Source organism: Sciurus vulgaris (assembly GCF_902686455.1).
Source record: "Sciurus vulgaris genome assembly, chromosome: 2".
Taxonomy (NCBI): Eukaryota; Metazoa; Chordata; class Mammalia; order Rodentia; family Sciuridae; genus Sciurus; species Sciurus vulgaris.
In genome coordinates this window covers 11,184,815-11,201,186 of record NC_136462.1, presented here as the reverse complement: position 1 = coordinate 11,201,186, position 16,372 = coordinate 11,184,815, and the positions used below count along the sequence as shown (strand labels likewise).

Here is a 16,372-nt window from a genome sequence, read left to right as displayed (position 1 = left end):
GGGGCCTTTCTGAGCCTGAGATGCAGATTATGAGACGCTGAAATCACAGCACCTCCGACAAGCGAGGGTGCGGGGCTTAACTGAGTGATTCACGCAGCACGTGGTGCAGGGTCTGCAACCCCTGGGACTTGGGAGGTGAAGCAGGAGGACCACAAGTTCAAGGCCTGCCCGAGCAAATTTGCAACACTGTCTAGAAATAAAAGTCAAAGTCTGGAAAGGCAGCTCAGAGGTAGAAGGTTCGCCTAGTGAGGGGTGGCCCTGGGTTCCACACCAGGTAAACAAACGGGTATGCAGATAATGGCCAGCTGACGGCATTTCTCTTTCTTAAAACTAGAGAAAAATGGAATTTGGAGGGTGACAAATGCCTGATGAGGAACACGTGGAGAGCAGCACCCGTGTCGCTCAGCCGGGGGTTCTGTTCTCTACCCCTCTGCCTCACAGGAAGAGCCGTGCTTGACTTCGCAGATCCCTGTCAGGCCGGCAGGGGCAGCTTGCCGCGCTTCCTTTTGAGGAGCCAGAGGGGAGGCGTTCTAAGGCCCACGCTCCTGGGGGCTGAGCAATATTCAGACAGAAGCTTCCCACTCCAGTAATCTAACTCTCCAAGCCAAGCCAAATCCTTGGGGGCATGAGGAGTGGGAGGGATGGAGAGAGAGAAATTAAAGCACTTCTGTGACTGCGACTTGGACAGGGGCATCCCAGACTGGGAGACGGTTCTGCCTTCTGTGTTCTAAGGGGGCCGTGGCGCAGCCAGCCCAGCGACTCTCGATGGGACTATCTAGTTCTCCAACAGTAAGAAATACTTTCATGGACATCCCGGCATGTTTGCATTCCCTCTTCATGTCTGCTCTGATGCCATAAAACTGTAAAATCAGCTCAGTGAGCTTCTGAGTATTGTACCTGCAGGGGCGAAAGAAGGGACACAGCTGTAGGGGCCGTGGCAGCGCCGGCCCGCTCCTCCCGCCCAGCCCTGCTCTGGCTCCTGCAGAGCAGCTGTCAGCTGGGCGCTCAGACTCCTCTTCGCACGGACACTGTTCACTCAGTGTTCATTAACGTGTGCTCTTCCCTCCCCCGCCATGTGAATTATTTTCATAGCCTCCGGAATGGGTATTTTCCTACGTTCTTTCAAATTATTATTACTGTGATCCACAAAGCACAGTTAAAAAAAAATCACTACCCAATCAGGTAGGCTACTTCATTAAAAAAAAAAAACATTTTTTTTTTTTTAACCTCACCAAACTTGAAGCAGAACTAAGCCACCAACCTGGTTAACATTCGGTTTCTTCTGTCATCCAGATCTGCTGCATTCCTCAATTGAACATAGCTAAAATGATCCTACAGTGAAATTTATAAACAAAACCCCGCAACCCAATTAGTAAAGATGAAATCTCTGAAACAGAAAATAAGATGATTTCAAACAAAGTCAAGCATGCCAGGCTTTTCTCGATACTGCAAACAGCTAGTTTCAAAATCAAACTGCTAAACAATAAAACATCCTCCTCCCATCCCTCCCCCGCGCCCTTGGGGGTGACTGGAAGAGGCCCACCCACCACCCATAACCCCTTCTGGGTGTGTTGGGGAACTGGGCTGCTGCTGGTCCCAGAAATTTGGGGCTGGATATCTGCAACTGTCAAGAGCATCCTCTACCTATGTTGTGTTCCTATCATTGAATGGGATCTTTCTGGGTGTGTGTGTCGGATCTAGGGAGGCGTCTCAGGGTTGGGGTGGGGAGTTCTTTCTTTCTTTCTCTTTTTTTTTTCTTATAACAAAGAGGCCTTTGGGCTTTAAAATCATCACTTTATTTACATCCCTTATTGCCCAAACTGGACATCCACAATTGGACTGTGCTTAACAACAGGTTTCAATGTGTTTGTCTTCTATCCAAAAGTATAGTTGTTGCACATCAGTGATTTCAAAGCTCTAGGCTGGGGGAGGAGGAAGGATGGAAAGGAACTGATTAATTAGCAGGGACCGAAGGGAAGAAGAAATTCACATACTAACCGATTCCAAAGACCTATTAGTATGGCGTCGAATGTAAATGCTGGAGTCACTGTGACTAGTCCTGAAAAACAAAGACATGTTTTGAATTGATGCCACCCAGACTCCCCAGGGCTCAGTCATATGGTTACCCCAGCCCCAGTCATCCCTGCAAGGATTCAGGCAAGTGGTGACTTCAGTCCCGGGGACAGAAATGAGAACTCCTGTCCAACGTGTCCGCTTCATGGGTGTGTGCTTACGCCCAGTAAGACAGACAGACACATGGACTCTCCTCTGCAGAGCGACAGTCAGGATGCTCACTGGAAAGCAGGCCACCTATTCTTAGCAATCCTGATTTTCTGGTAGGAAGCTGTCTCTTTGTCCAAGCACCCTGAGGTCCTGGGGCTTGCCTGTGTCCTCTGCAAGTTAGTCATGGGCCACTACAGGGCTCTGGAGTGCCCCTTCCTATGACAGAGCTGCTCTTGCTGCCTGGTCTGGTGTGCCCTTCCCCCCCCAGACACAAGCAGGCACGTTTTCCTACCAAACTTTGAGGCTGGCAGGGAATGGGCCTCTGTCCTTGGAACACAGGTGTCTTGCCCAGAGCTGAGGCAAGAGAGGCCTGGGTTTTCATCTTGGCTCCTAGCAGATTAGTTGGCAAAGACTCTGATCGGCTTTCCTCCTCCGTAAAGGGATCGTCATTCCCATCCGCCTGCTTCACGGAGCTATGGTGCCGGTAGGATCGTGGGATCTGAGCACCGGCTTGTTTTGCTGCCAGGTGTTGGTGGTGTGCTGTGGACTCAGTTTCCTTAATGCAAGCCCTGTGTGACCTCCTGGGGGTCTGGGGAAAAGGCATTTGTCTCAAGAGTGTCTTTCCAGGCAATTTGTCACTTGGCAGCTTTGCTCTGCCTGCCCACTGCTGTCCTGAAGACCCTGAGGACATCTGTAGCTGGGAGTTCCAGAGTGCCTAGTATGTGTCAGGGCTGCAGTAGGCTTAGGGAGACCTCAGTCCTTGTCTGCCACCCAGCTACATTTCCTTGGCTGGTGTCATAGCACAGAAATGAAGTAAAATGAACCTACAAAGACAAAACCCACCCGGCGCCCAGACCCCAGGGGTGCCTTGCCACAGAGCTGACCCCACGCTGATGGCCTAGAGATGCTGGGGGGCCCCTTCTCCGCCTGTGTGTCTGTGGTGCTTTCCAATAAAAGGGCACCTGCCCATCAGGAGGGAACTCTCCCCTGTCCGCCCCCCCCCCCCCCGCTTCTGCATCGAGTTTTCTTTTATGTGTTTTGGGACTTATTTATAGTGGGTTTGGGGTTTGAATCCTGGTCTTCATTCTATCAAGAGCCTACTATGTGCTAGGAATAGGCTAGGTGCTTGGAAGCCACCATCCCCTGCCAAGAGAAGCCAAGGGAGTGATTCGTCCCTTCATCTTCTGCCCAAAGGACTTTCATTGAATGCCAACGACAAGTTGGGGACTGTGCTAACTAACCGCTGGTGCTGGGCTGGTGGGCTCTCTCCACATCTTTGTCTTTAAGGCGCTGGTTGGGGAGGATAAATACATCCTACACAGAGGTGACCACAGCAGTTACAGTTCTGCTATGCAGTGAGGAAAGAGTAGGGGCCACAGGAACATATAGGGGGGATCGAAAATAGGCTGGGGGACCCAAGAACCCTGCTTGCAAGGAAGTGGTAGGTGGAGCTGAGACCCAAGGTTGAGATGGAGTAAGCCAGGGGGATGGGCAGGTGCCAGTGTTCCGGGTAGAGGGAAAGTCATTCACTCTAAAGAAGCCTGGAGGGGGGTCAGTCAAGAACCTCGAGGATGGCCAGGGTGGACGGAAAAAGACAGAGGTCACCTGGGCCCACCAGGCTTTGAGACAATGGGCCTTTCTTCCTAGTCCAGTGGGAGGCCCCCAGGGAGACAGGATTGAGAGATGGCCATAAAATACCCTGGAGGAGAGGCGCCCAGACAGGCCCCACTCAATAACGCGGGGCCAGCTGCTGACCTTGCTGCAGGTGAGTGTCCTTAGGTGTCCAAGAGGGTGTGGCGTCTCCTGCCCTGGCGCCAGCAGGTGGAGGGCTCTGGGGCGCTCTTCTTCGCTGGCATTTGGGACTCAGCTTCCACCAGGGCTAATACACTTCGTAACCAGTCTAGCTTTGCCACTACTGTGCCTGGGGAAGGGGGGTGGAACTGCCCCACACGACAGCTTCCTGGGCTCCTCTTCCCTGGGCATCACAAGCACCGCCGGTGGGGGGCGCAAAGCCAAGAAGTCTGCTTTGCCACACTCCCCACCTCCCCTGCCACCTGCTTCCATTCAGCAGTGTTTGCTGAGGGTCCTGGTGGTACCACTGTTGGCGTGGGCTGTTTCTTTCACTGCTGCGTCTGTTTCCCCAAGTCTCCCACCCAGAAGCCAAGCAGAGTGGACCCAGAGCCACCCAGAACCTGCGGTTCTTCCTCCAGCCCCCTGACTGGCTCCCCAAGTGCATAGCTCCATAATTATCCTGTCTGGCCAAGATCACTGGTGCCTCTCCAGGGAACAAGGGGCAGAGAAGAAACGTGGACCACGCAGGGGGACAGTGCTGGTCTCAGAGCCCGGCTAGGTTACGGCCTCAGCCAGAGGTCCTGGGAAGCTTGCAAGGCCCTGAGCTTCCCTGTCTGCCATCGTGAAGCACAAGCCCACCACATGCCTGAGGGGCCACATGAGTACGAGCCAGGACAGCCGTGTGAAGGGGAAACGGGGACTGCTGCGTTGGGAGATGACACCTGGGGCTTCTGAAAGCACAACGTTTTCCTTGTGACAAATCTGGCTCTCTAGCAGCCCTGCAGTGACTGAGCAGGTGTGTGCTGTGAGCTTCCCACGGATCATCTACGGCTTGTCATCCTCCTGCTTCTCCTGTCCCCAAGAAAAATCAACCATCCTGACCACCTTTGAGCCAGATTCGTGGGAGAAGACAGGATACTAATATTCACGTCCGGTTCTACGTGACCTGGACAAAAGTCACACGCTCAAAGTCAGCAGGACGCTTACAAACTGAGAAGTCTGGCTCCACCTGGCCCAGTGGCTGTCTGGGACCAGAGCGGCTGCAGCCTGCAAGGCCATCACTCCCTCCAGCACCCACTGGGGTCAGGCCACCCCGGGCCCATTGCTACGTCCACCCAAACGCACGGGCTGGAGCGAGGGCACGCCTGGCGCCCCTGCAGTCCTGCTCCTGACAAGCAGCCCTGGTGACGGGCAGGCAGGCAGGGAAGCCCAGGCACAGAGAGCCAGGACTTCGTGTGACTGTATTTCACCCCTTGTCCAAACCCACCCCTGCACCTTCCAGAATCGAAAGCTGAAATGGGATGAGTACGGACAGCAACTCTGGCTCCATCTCTAGGGTGGAAAGGTTTTTAGTGAAATACCTTGAAGGGACTTTGTGGTCGCCAGTGTCTTCCTCTAGGTCCTCTGAGGACCGAACAGTGCTGGGTGCTATGAACAGCGAGCCTTCCTCGTGGTCCACGTGCTTCCTCTTGGCCTTCTTTTTGCTGCTGGTGGGCTCTTCCAGGACCTTTTCTTCTAACGGGTTTTCTATGTTTTCTGAGGGTGGGGGTCCTTGGGCCTAGAAGACAAAAGAGCCAAAAACGAGTTGGATTTCCTGCTGGAGCAGATGACATTACCTGGCAGCGTCCCACCCTGGCCCAGCCGCGGTGCCCAGCAATCTCCCTCCAGCACGGTCCACCTGGGAGAGAACCCACCCCAACTCCTGTGCCTCGTGTGGAGTCAAAGGCTGTCAATGGATGGAGTGAAAGCAGAGCTGGGCGCAGAGACTCCCTTCCCATACCCTGGCCGAGTCAGCTGCCTGACCTTGAGCTGCTGACCTCTTTTAGAGCCTCACTTTGCATGTCTGTCAAGTGGGTACAATATCCAATTGCCAACCTCTTCCCACAGTCTGCGGGGTTTCCTAGGGAGGATGTTCCTCAGGGTGGGCTGATCCTCCACACGACCATCCTCCTCCCTCTGAAGCACAGGAAGGAACCCAGAAGCCAGGTGTGCACACATGGTCATCAGCTTGAGCGGTGCACATGGGCCAGTGCAGTTTGTGGGATGACACCTCACTGTGGCCAAAGGCCATACGGTGCCACATCTCTAGCACTCGGTTGGTAAGGAAGAGTCCTGACCACAGTCATACCAGTCACCTGAAAGCCATCGGCAACACCCCATGACATACAGTAGCACGGGAATGTGGAGCAGCTCCTGGGAACCCCTTTGGGCTGGAGAACCTGCTCAGTGGGTATCGGAACATGTGGACAAGCCAGCTAGCTATTTGCTCTGTGCCGGCATTGAAAAGGCACTCTCAGCAATCCAAGAGGACAGTCCCTCTGCCAGCCCCTGGGACTGCTGCCTTTTCTGAGAGGTGAAATGTGGGAGGACTTTCTTTTTTTTTCCTTTTTAAAGGCTAGAAGAAGAAAACTCTGTCATATTCTAGTCCTGTTGGCTGGGAAAATACTCCTTTTCTTTTTCAAAGGAGGGCCAGGTGTCAGAGAAACCATCCACCCCACGTCTCCGGGTCTGTCACTGACCTTACCCGTCACCCTCGGTGCCCACCCTCTGGGCTCACCCCCTGGCACTACTCATACCCAGGGACTAGACAGGGAGCCAAGAGCAAGGGGCTCGGAGCAGCGCACAGGTGCTCTAGGACAGGCGGAGCCAGAGGCAGCAGACCAGATGGTGAGTGCCAGTCCCCCAGGTCCAATAGGCAAGGCTCAGGAGGACGAGGTGTGACCTCCGCTGCTCACATCACCAGGGCCATGGACTAAGGGGGACTCTGCGTCTCCGATGGACTCCATGATCCCACCCCTGGGCTCCCTCAACCTGCCCATGGGCTAGGGACAGCAGGTGCTGGAGGGCAGGCAAGCACTGTGCTGGCCAGGGACAGGATCCCGCCGCGACTTCGTCATCCTAAAGAACGGAGGCCAGAGATGCGACTCGGGCTCTCCCTGTCCCCCACTTGGCCCCAACCTTTTGCCCTACACGAGCTTTTTGGTCGACCACAATTCGAAGAACTACCCCAATGGTCCCCAACCCCAGCCTGGGGACATGAAGGCCTGACCCCACTGGCCCTGCTGGCCTTTTAGGTGCCCACCGGGCAGGGCTCGCTTCAGGGAAGTCAGCCTCCAGCAGCCGGAGGAGGCCGAGAGGCCGGTGGGGGTCGGGGAGGCAGGTGGGGCTCCTTCCCTGGGGGCAGGTGCATTCCTGGCACCGTGGGACCACCCAGGCCTCTTCTCCACCTGCCCCACAGATGGCACCCTCACTGCCCCGCCCCAGCTTCAACCCGCCATGCTTACCTCTGCCCTCAGAATTCTGCCCCCACTGCCCCGTGGGCACACTGAAGGGAACTAGGCCCTGCTGTGGCACTTCCCAGCCGAGCCCGGCTGAGGCTCCTCGAGTCCCCCTACCCTGTCACCCTCCCCAGAGGGCACAAGGCTGGCTCCCTCCGGGCCCCCAGTCAGCACTGTCTTTTATCCACTCGACATCTGCTGTGCCCCAAACCGCCAGGCAGGACACCTTTGCCCCTGCATCCGGAGGCCCTATCAGTCACCATGCTGATGTCTAGGGTCCCAAGATTAATACACAAACGCCCACGTTTACATGGCCCATTTCAGACCATGGGAACCGCGGATCAGGGCCGAACACGCCAAAGGCATTTCAAATCACCTTTGGAGTCAGGTGAGCTGTCCCTGTTCCCCAGATGGCTGCAGCCGAAGGGCATTGCAGTTCACTAACACACGCTTCCATGTTGGCTCAGTTACTTCAGAAAAAAACGATTACCACCTCTACCCTGCTGGACCTCACAAGTGCCTCGCATGGTCTTTTTAGCAGATCCGTGGCTAGGGCCAGGATTGCGGTCAGGTGGATAAGGCCAGCGAGGTGACCGGGGTACAAAATTTCAGAAGGGGTTCCCTCTCAGGTGCCAACCCAGCACTCGCCTGAGACTCACAAAAGTGCTTCCCCTTTGATTTAGTGCCCAGGGTGCCCACGAGAGGACCCTCCTCCCCCATTTCATGGAGGGAAAAGTACAGACTCCCCAACCCCATGATCGCGTACCTGATGGCTCTCCACAGGGTCACTCTCTTTGGTCTCCCTTGGCTGGTGGTCCTCGGTGGGGGGCAGGGGCGTGGGTTCCGAGGCTGGCGTGGCCCCATCGACATAGGACGCGTGGGTACTGGCACTGGGAAGGACCTCGGCCAGCGCCGAGAGGCTGCAGCTGCTCTGGGCATCGACGACCTCCCCGTCCCTGCTGTCCAGCTCGTGGGGATAGCCCTCGGGCTCTTCCAGATCCACATCCTCACTCTTGAGGTCCTCCGTGCCTTCTGCATATGCTTCCAGGACCGCCGCCAGGGGCACCTCGTAATGCGGGTAGTAGAACAGGTCGTGGGGAATGACGGAGATCTTGGACAGGGGTGGAGAGGGTTTGAAATCCAGGCCTTCTTCGCTGTGGCTCCGGAGAGTCTCCAGGCTGACACTGCCGCTTGGGGGGTTGGAAGGCAGTTCCCCGCCAACCCCCGGGACGCCTTCGGCTTCTCCCTCTTCCTCCCTGCGACACCGAGGGGACTTTCTCTTGGCCTTCTCATAGACCTCTGGCTTCTTCTCTGCAGGTGTCTCATCCAGGGCTGGAGAAGAGCCTTGCGCGTCCTGCTCGGCGCCATTGAGAGGCTCCTGCCTGTCACGCTTAACTTGGGGCTCGGGAGACTCCCTCCCGGTGTGGGCGGACTTGCTCCGCTTCTTACCCAGCTTTTCAGCAGGAGTCTCGGCAACCACCTCCTCAGCTGGCGCTTTCTCCTGCGGCAAAGGGACCTCTGGGAAAGCTTGGCTGGTCGAAGCAAAGTCGACGAGGTCACTGTTAAATTTGGAAGCTTTTAATGGGATGCCTTCGAAACTGTCTTCCTTATCCACAGCTTCTACGGTCATCAGCTTCACCTTGATCTCCAGGGCATCGGCCAAGACGGTGTTTTCGGCAGGGTGCGGAGCAGGATGACTGTCCTCGCTGTGGCCGGTGGGACCCTCGACAGCACCGTTACAGGAGGAGGGATGCTGGGAAGGCGGAGCGTGACCGAGGGTACCATCTGCCCCTGGCAAGTCCCAGGGGACCCTGTCGGAGGCTGCTCCCGAGATGGGCGAGGCTTCCTGTTTTGGCTTCTTTTCCTCGGCGACCTCGACCACCGGGGTGTGTTCGTCCTTCTTCGGCAGCTCCTGGGTGGAGCTCAGGCTCTCTTCAAAGCTGAGGTCGGGACTGTAGAAAGGGTCGTTGCTGCAGGAGGCGTCTTTATAGGTGTCAGTCTCAAAGTGGACAGTTTTCTTGATTGGCAAAGAGTTGGACCTCCGGCCTTCCTTTCTGGTGGATAAGATGGAAGATTCTGGAGATGGCTCACTGAAGTTGCTCGTCTTCCCTGGGCTGCCCTGGAAGACTTGGTCGATGATCTGGTGCATAAAATCGGTGGAGCTGTCGGACAGTGCACAGCTGGACATGCTGCCCAGGCAGAATCCCTTTGTGCTCTCTGGCTGGTCACAGACAAAGACCTTGGTGGGTGGTGGGTGGCTGGTTTCGTGGTTGACGGTGTAGGCCTGCTCCCCGTTCTCAGTCAGGAGGAGGACTTTGCTCTCCTGCTCGGGAGGGGTTTCTTTGATGCGGACAAAGGTGGATTCGATGGGGACTTCTTTATCTGGATCCACGAAATCTTCCTGCAAAGAATCACAGGACAACATGAAATGAATCCACCCTCAAACTTTAAGTGCAATCTATATGCCCTTCACACACACACACACACACACACACACACACACACGCACACGCACACAAAGGCACTTTAACAAAGCATTCTGATTAAGATTTAAATGGCTACAAGACTTCTGTTCCTATTGAAGTGTGGCAATACCAGATAAATAAAAAATAAATATAAAATACTAAAGCTAGGGATGCAAACAAATCTCAATGTGCTCATCCCCAGGGAAGGCCGAGCATTTCTGAAGTGAGCTACATCATGTCTGTGCACCACTGGCCAGTCTGGGTATGCATGGTGGGAGACTAACCACCTGAGATAAGGCATCATGGGCCAGATTGATACTGATCAGGAGGGCTGCTGTAATGGACTGAATCTGCAAAGGCTAAAAACAAAATCCCTTCTTGTCATATGCTTCTGGTCCCACACAGTGATTTCTAGTGTGTGAGAGCCAGCCAGGGGCTGGGCTGAGTAGGAGAGAATCTTGATGGTATCACAGACTTGGCCTCCAATGCACTGGTACAGAGAGAGACTGTGTATTGACCTCAACCTCCAAAAATGTGAAACCAGAGAACTGAAATGAAAGAAAACTGTAACCAAGCTCCCATCAATCCCTGATAAAGTCAAAAGGCTCAGCTCCTTGTCTCAGGGGCTTGTTTGGGAAAGGACTATATTCTCTGCTATGGGTTGGATGTGGGTTGTACCCCAAAGGGCTCATAGGTGAGAAGAGCAGGAGCCAGTGTGGCTAGGTGAGGGTTGCTGGGACCTTTCAGAGTGCAAGTCGTTTGAGTCATTGAGGGTGCTGCTCTCAGAAGGAACTCATGTTGTTCTCATAGACCCCAGTTAGTTCCCAAGGGAGGGAGTGTTCTAAAAGAGCAGGCCTAACCCTTGGACCGCTCTCTGGCTTGACGTCTTAGGACGTGATCTCTCCCTCTGGCATACATTTCCACCATAATGTCCTTACTAGATCCAAACTGATGCTGGCACTCATGCCCTCTACCTTTGTATACTACCTAACCTCAGGTATTTTATTACAGCAATGGAAAGGACTAATACAGAAAAAAAGTTTATCTACTTCAATCTCTATGATTCTTTTATATTCTAGATCTGACATAAAAAAGTTTTTAAAAAGTCCTGAAAACTTATGAGAATGAAGCCTGTAATCAAGAGGAGCAACAGGCACTAGAAGTAGAGCCACCAATGACCCAGTGTTAAAATTAGCAAAAGAAAAATCTCTGGAATAATTATTTAATCTGCACTACACTTCAAGACAACTAAAGGAAGCTCTTTGGGCTAAAGGGAAATGGTCAGAGATGGAAGCCTGGATCTGAAGGGAAAAAGTACTTGAAAGAGGAAACCCACAGTCATAGAAAAAAACTATACATTTTCTTTGAACATCCACTGACTGTTCAAAGAAATGATAAAATATTGTGAGCTAAGATGGACATAAGAAAGGTTAAAGGACAAAGAAATGGAGATACTCTGGTGAATTTAGAAACATATAAGATGTGCACTGATTCTGAAGTGGCATGGCAGTAATTTAAGGTAGGTTCACCGATGAGCATCACAATCCCTGGAATAACTACTAATAAGATTAATCAAGGAGATGTGGCTACCAAGCCCATAGAGGAGAGAACATGGAAACCAAAAATGCTTGCGCAACGATAATAATAATGACGATAAAAAAGTAGCTGAGAACCACGAAGGAGCATAGGACAGATGGCATCAATGGAAGACGGTGACGGAGACAGTAGACGAAATCCACACGAAGGGACAGAAAACAGCCCGACTAAATCAAAGAGCTTATCAGACAGGATAAGAAATAAGACTCAACTGAGTGCTGCTTACATAAACATACTTTCAACACAAGTGCACATGACCATGAAAGGAAGAAGATGGGAAAATACCTATCATGTAAACACTGATCACAGGAAAGCCATGCCTACATCTGCACCAGACAAAGTGCACTTCAAGACAGAGAGAAATGTCCTAGAAATAGCATGGTCAAGTGATTAGGAAGATAGATGGCCCTAAATATCTGTGGGCTGAACAGCGCCCACACACAGGAGGAGACAGGCAAATCTGCAGTCCCAGTTGGTGACGGCCAAACACTTTCGGGTCCTGATAAGAAATGCATAAAAAAGGATCAGTCTGTATGTGGAGTATTAAAACGGCACAGTAACACATGAGCAGCCTATTAGAGAATGCCAATTCTCAGGTCTGCACCTTACCCCACCAAACCAAGCCACGTGCAGGGCCGTGAAGGGAGCCCAACACCTGGTCTGTGGCCAGCACCGGGCACACACTCACAGAAATGACTAGCCCGATGGCATTGTTAAGGCTCAGCTCAGGAGTGTCTGGTGAGACCCGTGTCTCATCTGTGTCCCCTGGGGGTGTAAGCGATTGCTCAGCAGTGAAACCCAGTGACCCAAGATGACTTTCCCGGGGACTGTTCTTTGCCTTCTCTATTCCCAGCTGCATTTCTGACTCCAGCACTAGGGAGACCCAGGTGTCAGCCGTGCTGAATCCTGACTGTGGCACACAAATCCCACTAAGTTCTAGTTGATCTCACATTCTGCCTCAAATTCTGATCAAGAACTCAGGGTTAATGAATGCCCTGAGTCTGGTATATGGAATTTAATAAAGGGCCAGGAAAACTGAGTTGCAAAATAATTATCACCACTGTGTGCTGAGCGTTCACTATTGCCAGGTGCAAGGCTGGGAACAGGTCTAGCTATTCTGCGCACAGCCCTGAAAGGTGTGCACCTCCACTTTACAGGTGGCTTCTGACACAGACGTCAGGAAAGCCGAGTAAGCAGCCTGCGGTCACACAGCCCCAAGTGGCAGAGCTGGTATTCCTGCACAGGAATCCTGGCTTCCAAAGTGCCCTGGGAAGCATTCTGGGGTGTAAGGACAGATGGGATGAAAGCCACAGTATCTGGCAAGGCTCTTCAATGGAAAATGGGGTTCCAGTCCTAGCTGCAGGTTGAAAGGGACTTAACAGACTCAACTTTGGAACCACAGAGACCTGGGGTCAAGCCCCAGCTCTGTACTTGACAGCTGTGTGGCCCTGGGGAGGCCTTTAACCCTCTCTGAGCACCCATAGTCTCACCTATAAAAAGAAGCTAACGACACTGGTTTGCAAAGGGGCACAGTCACATCATCAGTCTCCAGTGAAAACAGCAGTCCCCAATTCCCTACAAGAATTCGTTAACTCTTTACACACCTATTTTTTTTTTTTAATGTCTGGTATTTACAACTGCTTGAAATAATAATGTGTTTGCTGACTTGTTAATGGTTTTCCCTGTTAGAACAAAGCTTCACCTGTCCAGGTGTACGTGTGTATGTGTGGGCGATGTATGTTGGTATCTCTCTATCTGGGGTGGAGTCCAGGGCCTTGTGCATGCTGGGAAGCTCTCCACCACGGAGCTGCATCCTCAGCCTGGTCCAGCTTCTTGCTGAGTCCCCCAGCCAGCACTAGGCACCCACTAAAGGACAGCTGAACTCACACAAGGCTGTAGCTATTGTCACCGCCGTTCTTCTCGTTGACATTATCATCTCAAGGCCATGCATGGTAGGGGAGGGGTGTTCAATGAAGCCACCACTTCTGCAAAGTGATTGCTCCAGAAAAAAATCTATCCCCAAGTACAATCTGGGTTCCCGAAGATACACAGCATGCCTTTGAATGGTCGCTATTTTTAAAACGGATAAAAGCTGGTGATGGCTATGGTCCACCTGACAGCTGAAGCATCAAGCGACTGGTCTGTACCATAAGTGAATGTCTTTTGTAATCTAAATCAAGTTTGCAATTGGAAGAGGTTTGGCAAAGATGTGACCCACTTTCTGCCCCCCTTTTATGCTTAATCCGTGTTATATATAATTTAGACATTAAAATGTGGCCAGGCAAGGACCGTCAACGTGTGGTTATCACTGTTAACCACAGAGAATGACAGTCCAAGTCCCCGCTGTGTCTGATGGCAGCCAGTGGAAGTCTACAGAGTTTGAAATGAAGGCAAGGGAAACAAACATACAGCTTCCAGCTCCGGGAAACGTTCTAGAAACTGTGCCACGTAAGTCACAATAGACTGCTCGTCGGGCGAGTCGACCATGATGTCTGCAGAGAGAGACACGGGCGTTAGCGGGACACGCAGTTTCCCCACGGATCGCGGGGCGCTCGGTGGGAGCCCGCAGGTCGATGGCCTTTTCTTTTTGCAAGTAAGGAAATCTGGGCTCCAGGGCAGGTGAATCATCAGACTCAAGCCTCAGGCTGGCTGACGAGTGGGGAACTGGGATGCGAAGCCAGGCTTCTTACTTGAGAATTCCCTCCACCCTTCCCTGCGCCTTAAGCCTCAGGAGCACTGTGAGCGGACGGCTCCCGCTGGCTCCACTGAAGGTCTGGAAACTGGCACACCCCACACCCTGCCACAGCAGGCCCCGAACCCACCAAACCCCCGGAAAGCCATGTGACAGAAGGGACAGCGGAGCCCCTTCACAAGACACGCTCCCTTCCACACTGCCACTCTGCTGCTGGGACCTGCCCTCGAGGGGACAAGCTGAGCCGTCTGCCGAGGTGTCTGCAGTGAGCTGCCCACTGCAGTGCTCTGGGCAAAAGCGAGTATTTCTGAAGCCACTCGAGGGCCACCAGCAGGGAGGAGCTGAGTGAATTTTCGTAGGCCCACTGGGTGGACCATCAGGGCACTAATAAAGATAAACACCCAGGGCATCGCGGCAATGCGTAAAATGAGTGTGTCATGCTACGCTACGAGAGTAGGAGACAAAATTCCACAGGCGCTGAACAACACCAATTAGGTAACCTTATCATGCATGGAGGTGCAGAAAAGTATTGGAATATGGGAGACAGAATTTTCTTCATTACATTTTGCCTTTTGTATTTTTAAATTTTCCACCTGTGATAAGAGTCACTGGGGAGGAATCATGGGAGGGTGGGCGTCGGGCTACCTTCTGGCTCTAGGAGCCTGGGGATGTGCAGGGCCTCCTGAGCGATGCTGAAGGCCTTCTCCAGGTTCTCCCGCGCAGAGTCCTCCAGGGCCTGCTTCATGTCCACCAGGCTGGGCTCGATGGCCTTGATCACAGCCAGGAAAGCCAGCCCGCTCCTCCAGCTGCCCGTGAAGTCCTGTACCGCCACGCCATACCTGGAAGAAGACGGCAGTAGCACAACAGCGCCAGTGAGCAAGCCCGGCAGGACAGGAGGCCAGGGGCTGCAGGTGGCCCCGGGCATTGACCCCCATTCTGTAGTCAACCAAGACAGGAAGCCAGGGAAGCCACTAAGAGGGGGCAGCTACTGTCATTATTACTACGAATAAAACAACAATTTAAAAAGTGAGGGACAAGGGAGGGCACCCTGCCGGGTACCAGTTCCCCTGGCCACTGGCCTGGGGTACACCGTGGGCTGGAACTTTGCTTCAGGTCACCTATCTTGGTTTTGAGAAGGCCGAACCTGACCTTGATCATGTTACTTCCTATACTATTACTTTAAAAAAGTAGATACAGACTCTGAAAGACACCCTGAGGCTTAGTCATAAGTGTGCATGTATTTCCAGAATCCCGGAGATGAGCCCGCTCAGGGAGTCTGCATTGCAAAAGTCCCTCTGATTTCCAGTCAAATCCTCTCATCAGTTTTGAGGGCAAGCCCTGCCAGGCAGCGTCCCCTGTTCTGACACAGGAAGCATCTGCATGTGCATGACTGGCATCTTAAGAGATGGGAACCCCTCCACCTTCACCCACTCCAGGGAAGGGGACACTCCTCTCTCAGCCTGAAAACCCCTCATTAACTGTATGGTGGGCAGAGGGCCCCCTTACTTCCTCGTTTTCCTCTGCACCCATGCCAACAGGGTCTTGATGGCCTTCCTCTGGTCTTTCACTGTTATCGCCACGTTCCTCTCTGTGGTGGGTGTGGGTGGGTAGGAGGAGTCAGAATCTGTGCCCCCTGAGCCAGGTGACAGACTGGAAGATGGAGAGTTTCTGTTGAGGTTGCCTGTGAGCTCCTTAATCTAGAAAGAAAATGGCATTTCAGACACCAGGGACAGAGAGATGTGCCCAGGAAGCAGTCCCTTGTCTGACCTGTGGCTCCGGATCTGGCTAGAGGGACCAGCTGACACAGAACTGGTTCTCTGAATGGAGAAAACCTGTTTGACGGCCTGCACCTGAGAGTGTCACAGCATGGGATTGGCCTGTCTGTGATCCCAGAGGGTCAAGAGGGCAGGATCCTGAAGGTCCAGCAGCAGGCATGCTGGAGAAACTCAATAGATTCATACCAAATGAATAAGTGAGGCTCCTGATGGATTGGAAGCCTCGACTTTTAACCATTTCTGAATGTTCTAACACCTCTTAGGATACCCATAACAGGCTTCCGTAACTGACTCCCATATGTGACACTGGAGAGTGGACAAAGAACCCCTCTACGTGGCTTTTCTGGCTGCTCACCACATCTTATGACCATTGCTCCCATTTCACAGATGTGGAAATTGAGGCTCCAAGAGAGAGAGACTTTCTTTTCTTCTTTCTTTCCTTTTTTTTTTTTTTTTTTTAAGTTCAAGACTCACACAGAACGGGATCCAGGTTTCCAAGTTTTGTTTGTGCTGTCTCTCTGGAAAGTAAGCCTTATGCAAAAACTTCCAGGA

At 52.8% G+C, this 16,372-nt stretch overlaps 1 protein-coding gene across 3 annotated transcripts in view; it reads right to left on the bottom strand.

Annotated features, from left to right (window-relative positions):
• Positions 1 to 16,372, bottom strand: part of LOC306654290 (calmin-like) — a 36,509-nt gene that overhangs the window by 9,906 nt on the left and 10,231 nt on the right. Inside the window, exons 5-12 of one of the 3 annotated variants that reach the window (XM_079127680.1) lie at positions 15,552 to 15,742; positions 14,691 to 14,884; positions 13,763 to 13,845; positions 8,059 to 9,693; positions 5,376 to 5,572; positions 1,999 to 2,059; positions 1,262 to 1,332; positions 801 to 897 (exon numbers count right to left, since the gene is read on the bottom strand). In XM_079127680.1, coding sequence (XP_078983806.1) covers positions 801 to 897; positions 1,262 to 1,332; positions 1,999 to 2,059; positions 5,376 to 5,572; positions 8,059 to 9,693; positions 13,763 to 13,845; positions 14,691 to 14,884; positions 15,552 to 15,742 — 2,529 coding nt within the window. Of the gene's footprint in view, positions 1 to 800; positions 898 to 1,261; positions 1,388 to 1,998; positions 2,060 to 5,375; positions 5,573 to 8,058; positions 9,694 to 13,762; positions 13,846 to 14,690; positions 14,885 to 15,551; positions 15,743 to 16,372 lie in introns of those variants that run through there. The other 2 variants (XM_079127681.1, XM_079127682.1) reach the window with 2 other exon arrangements.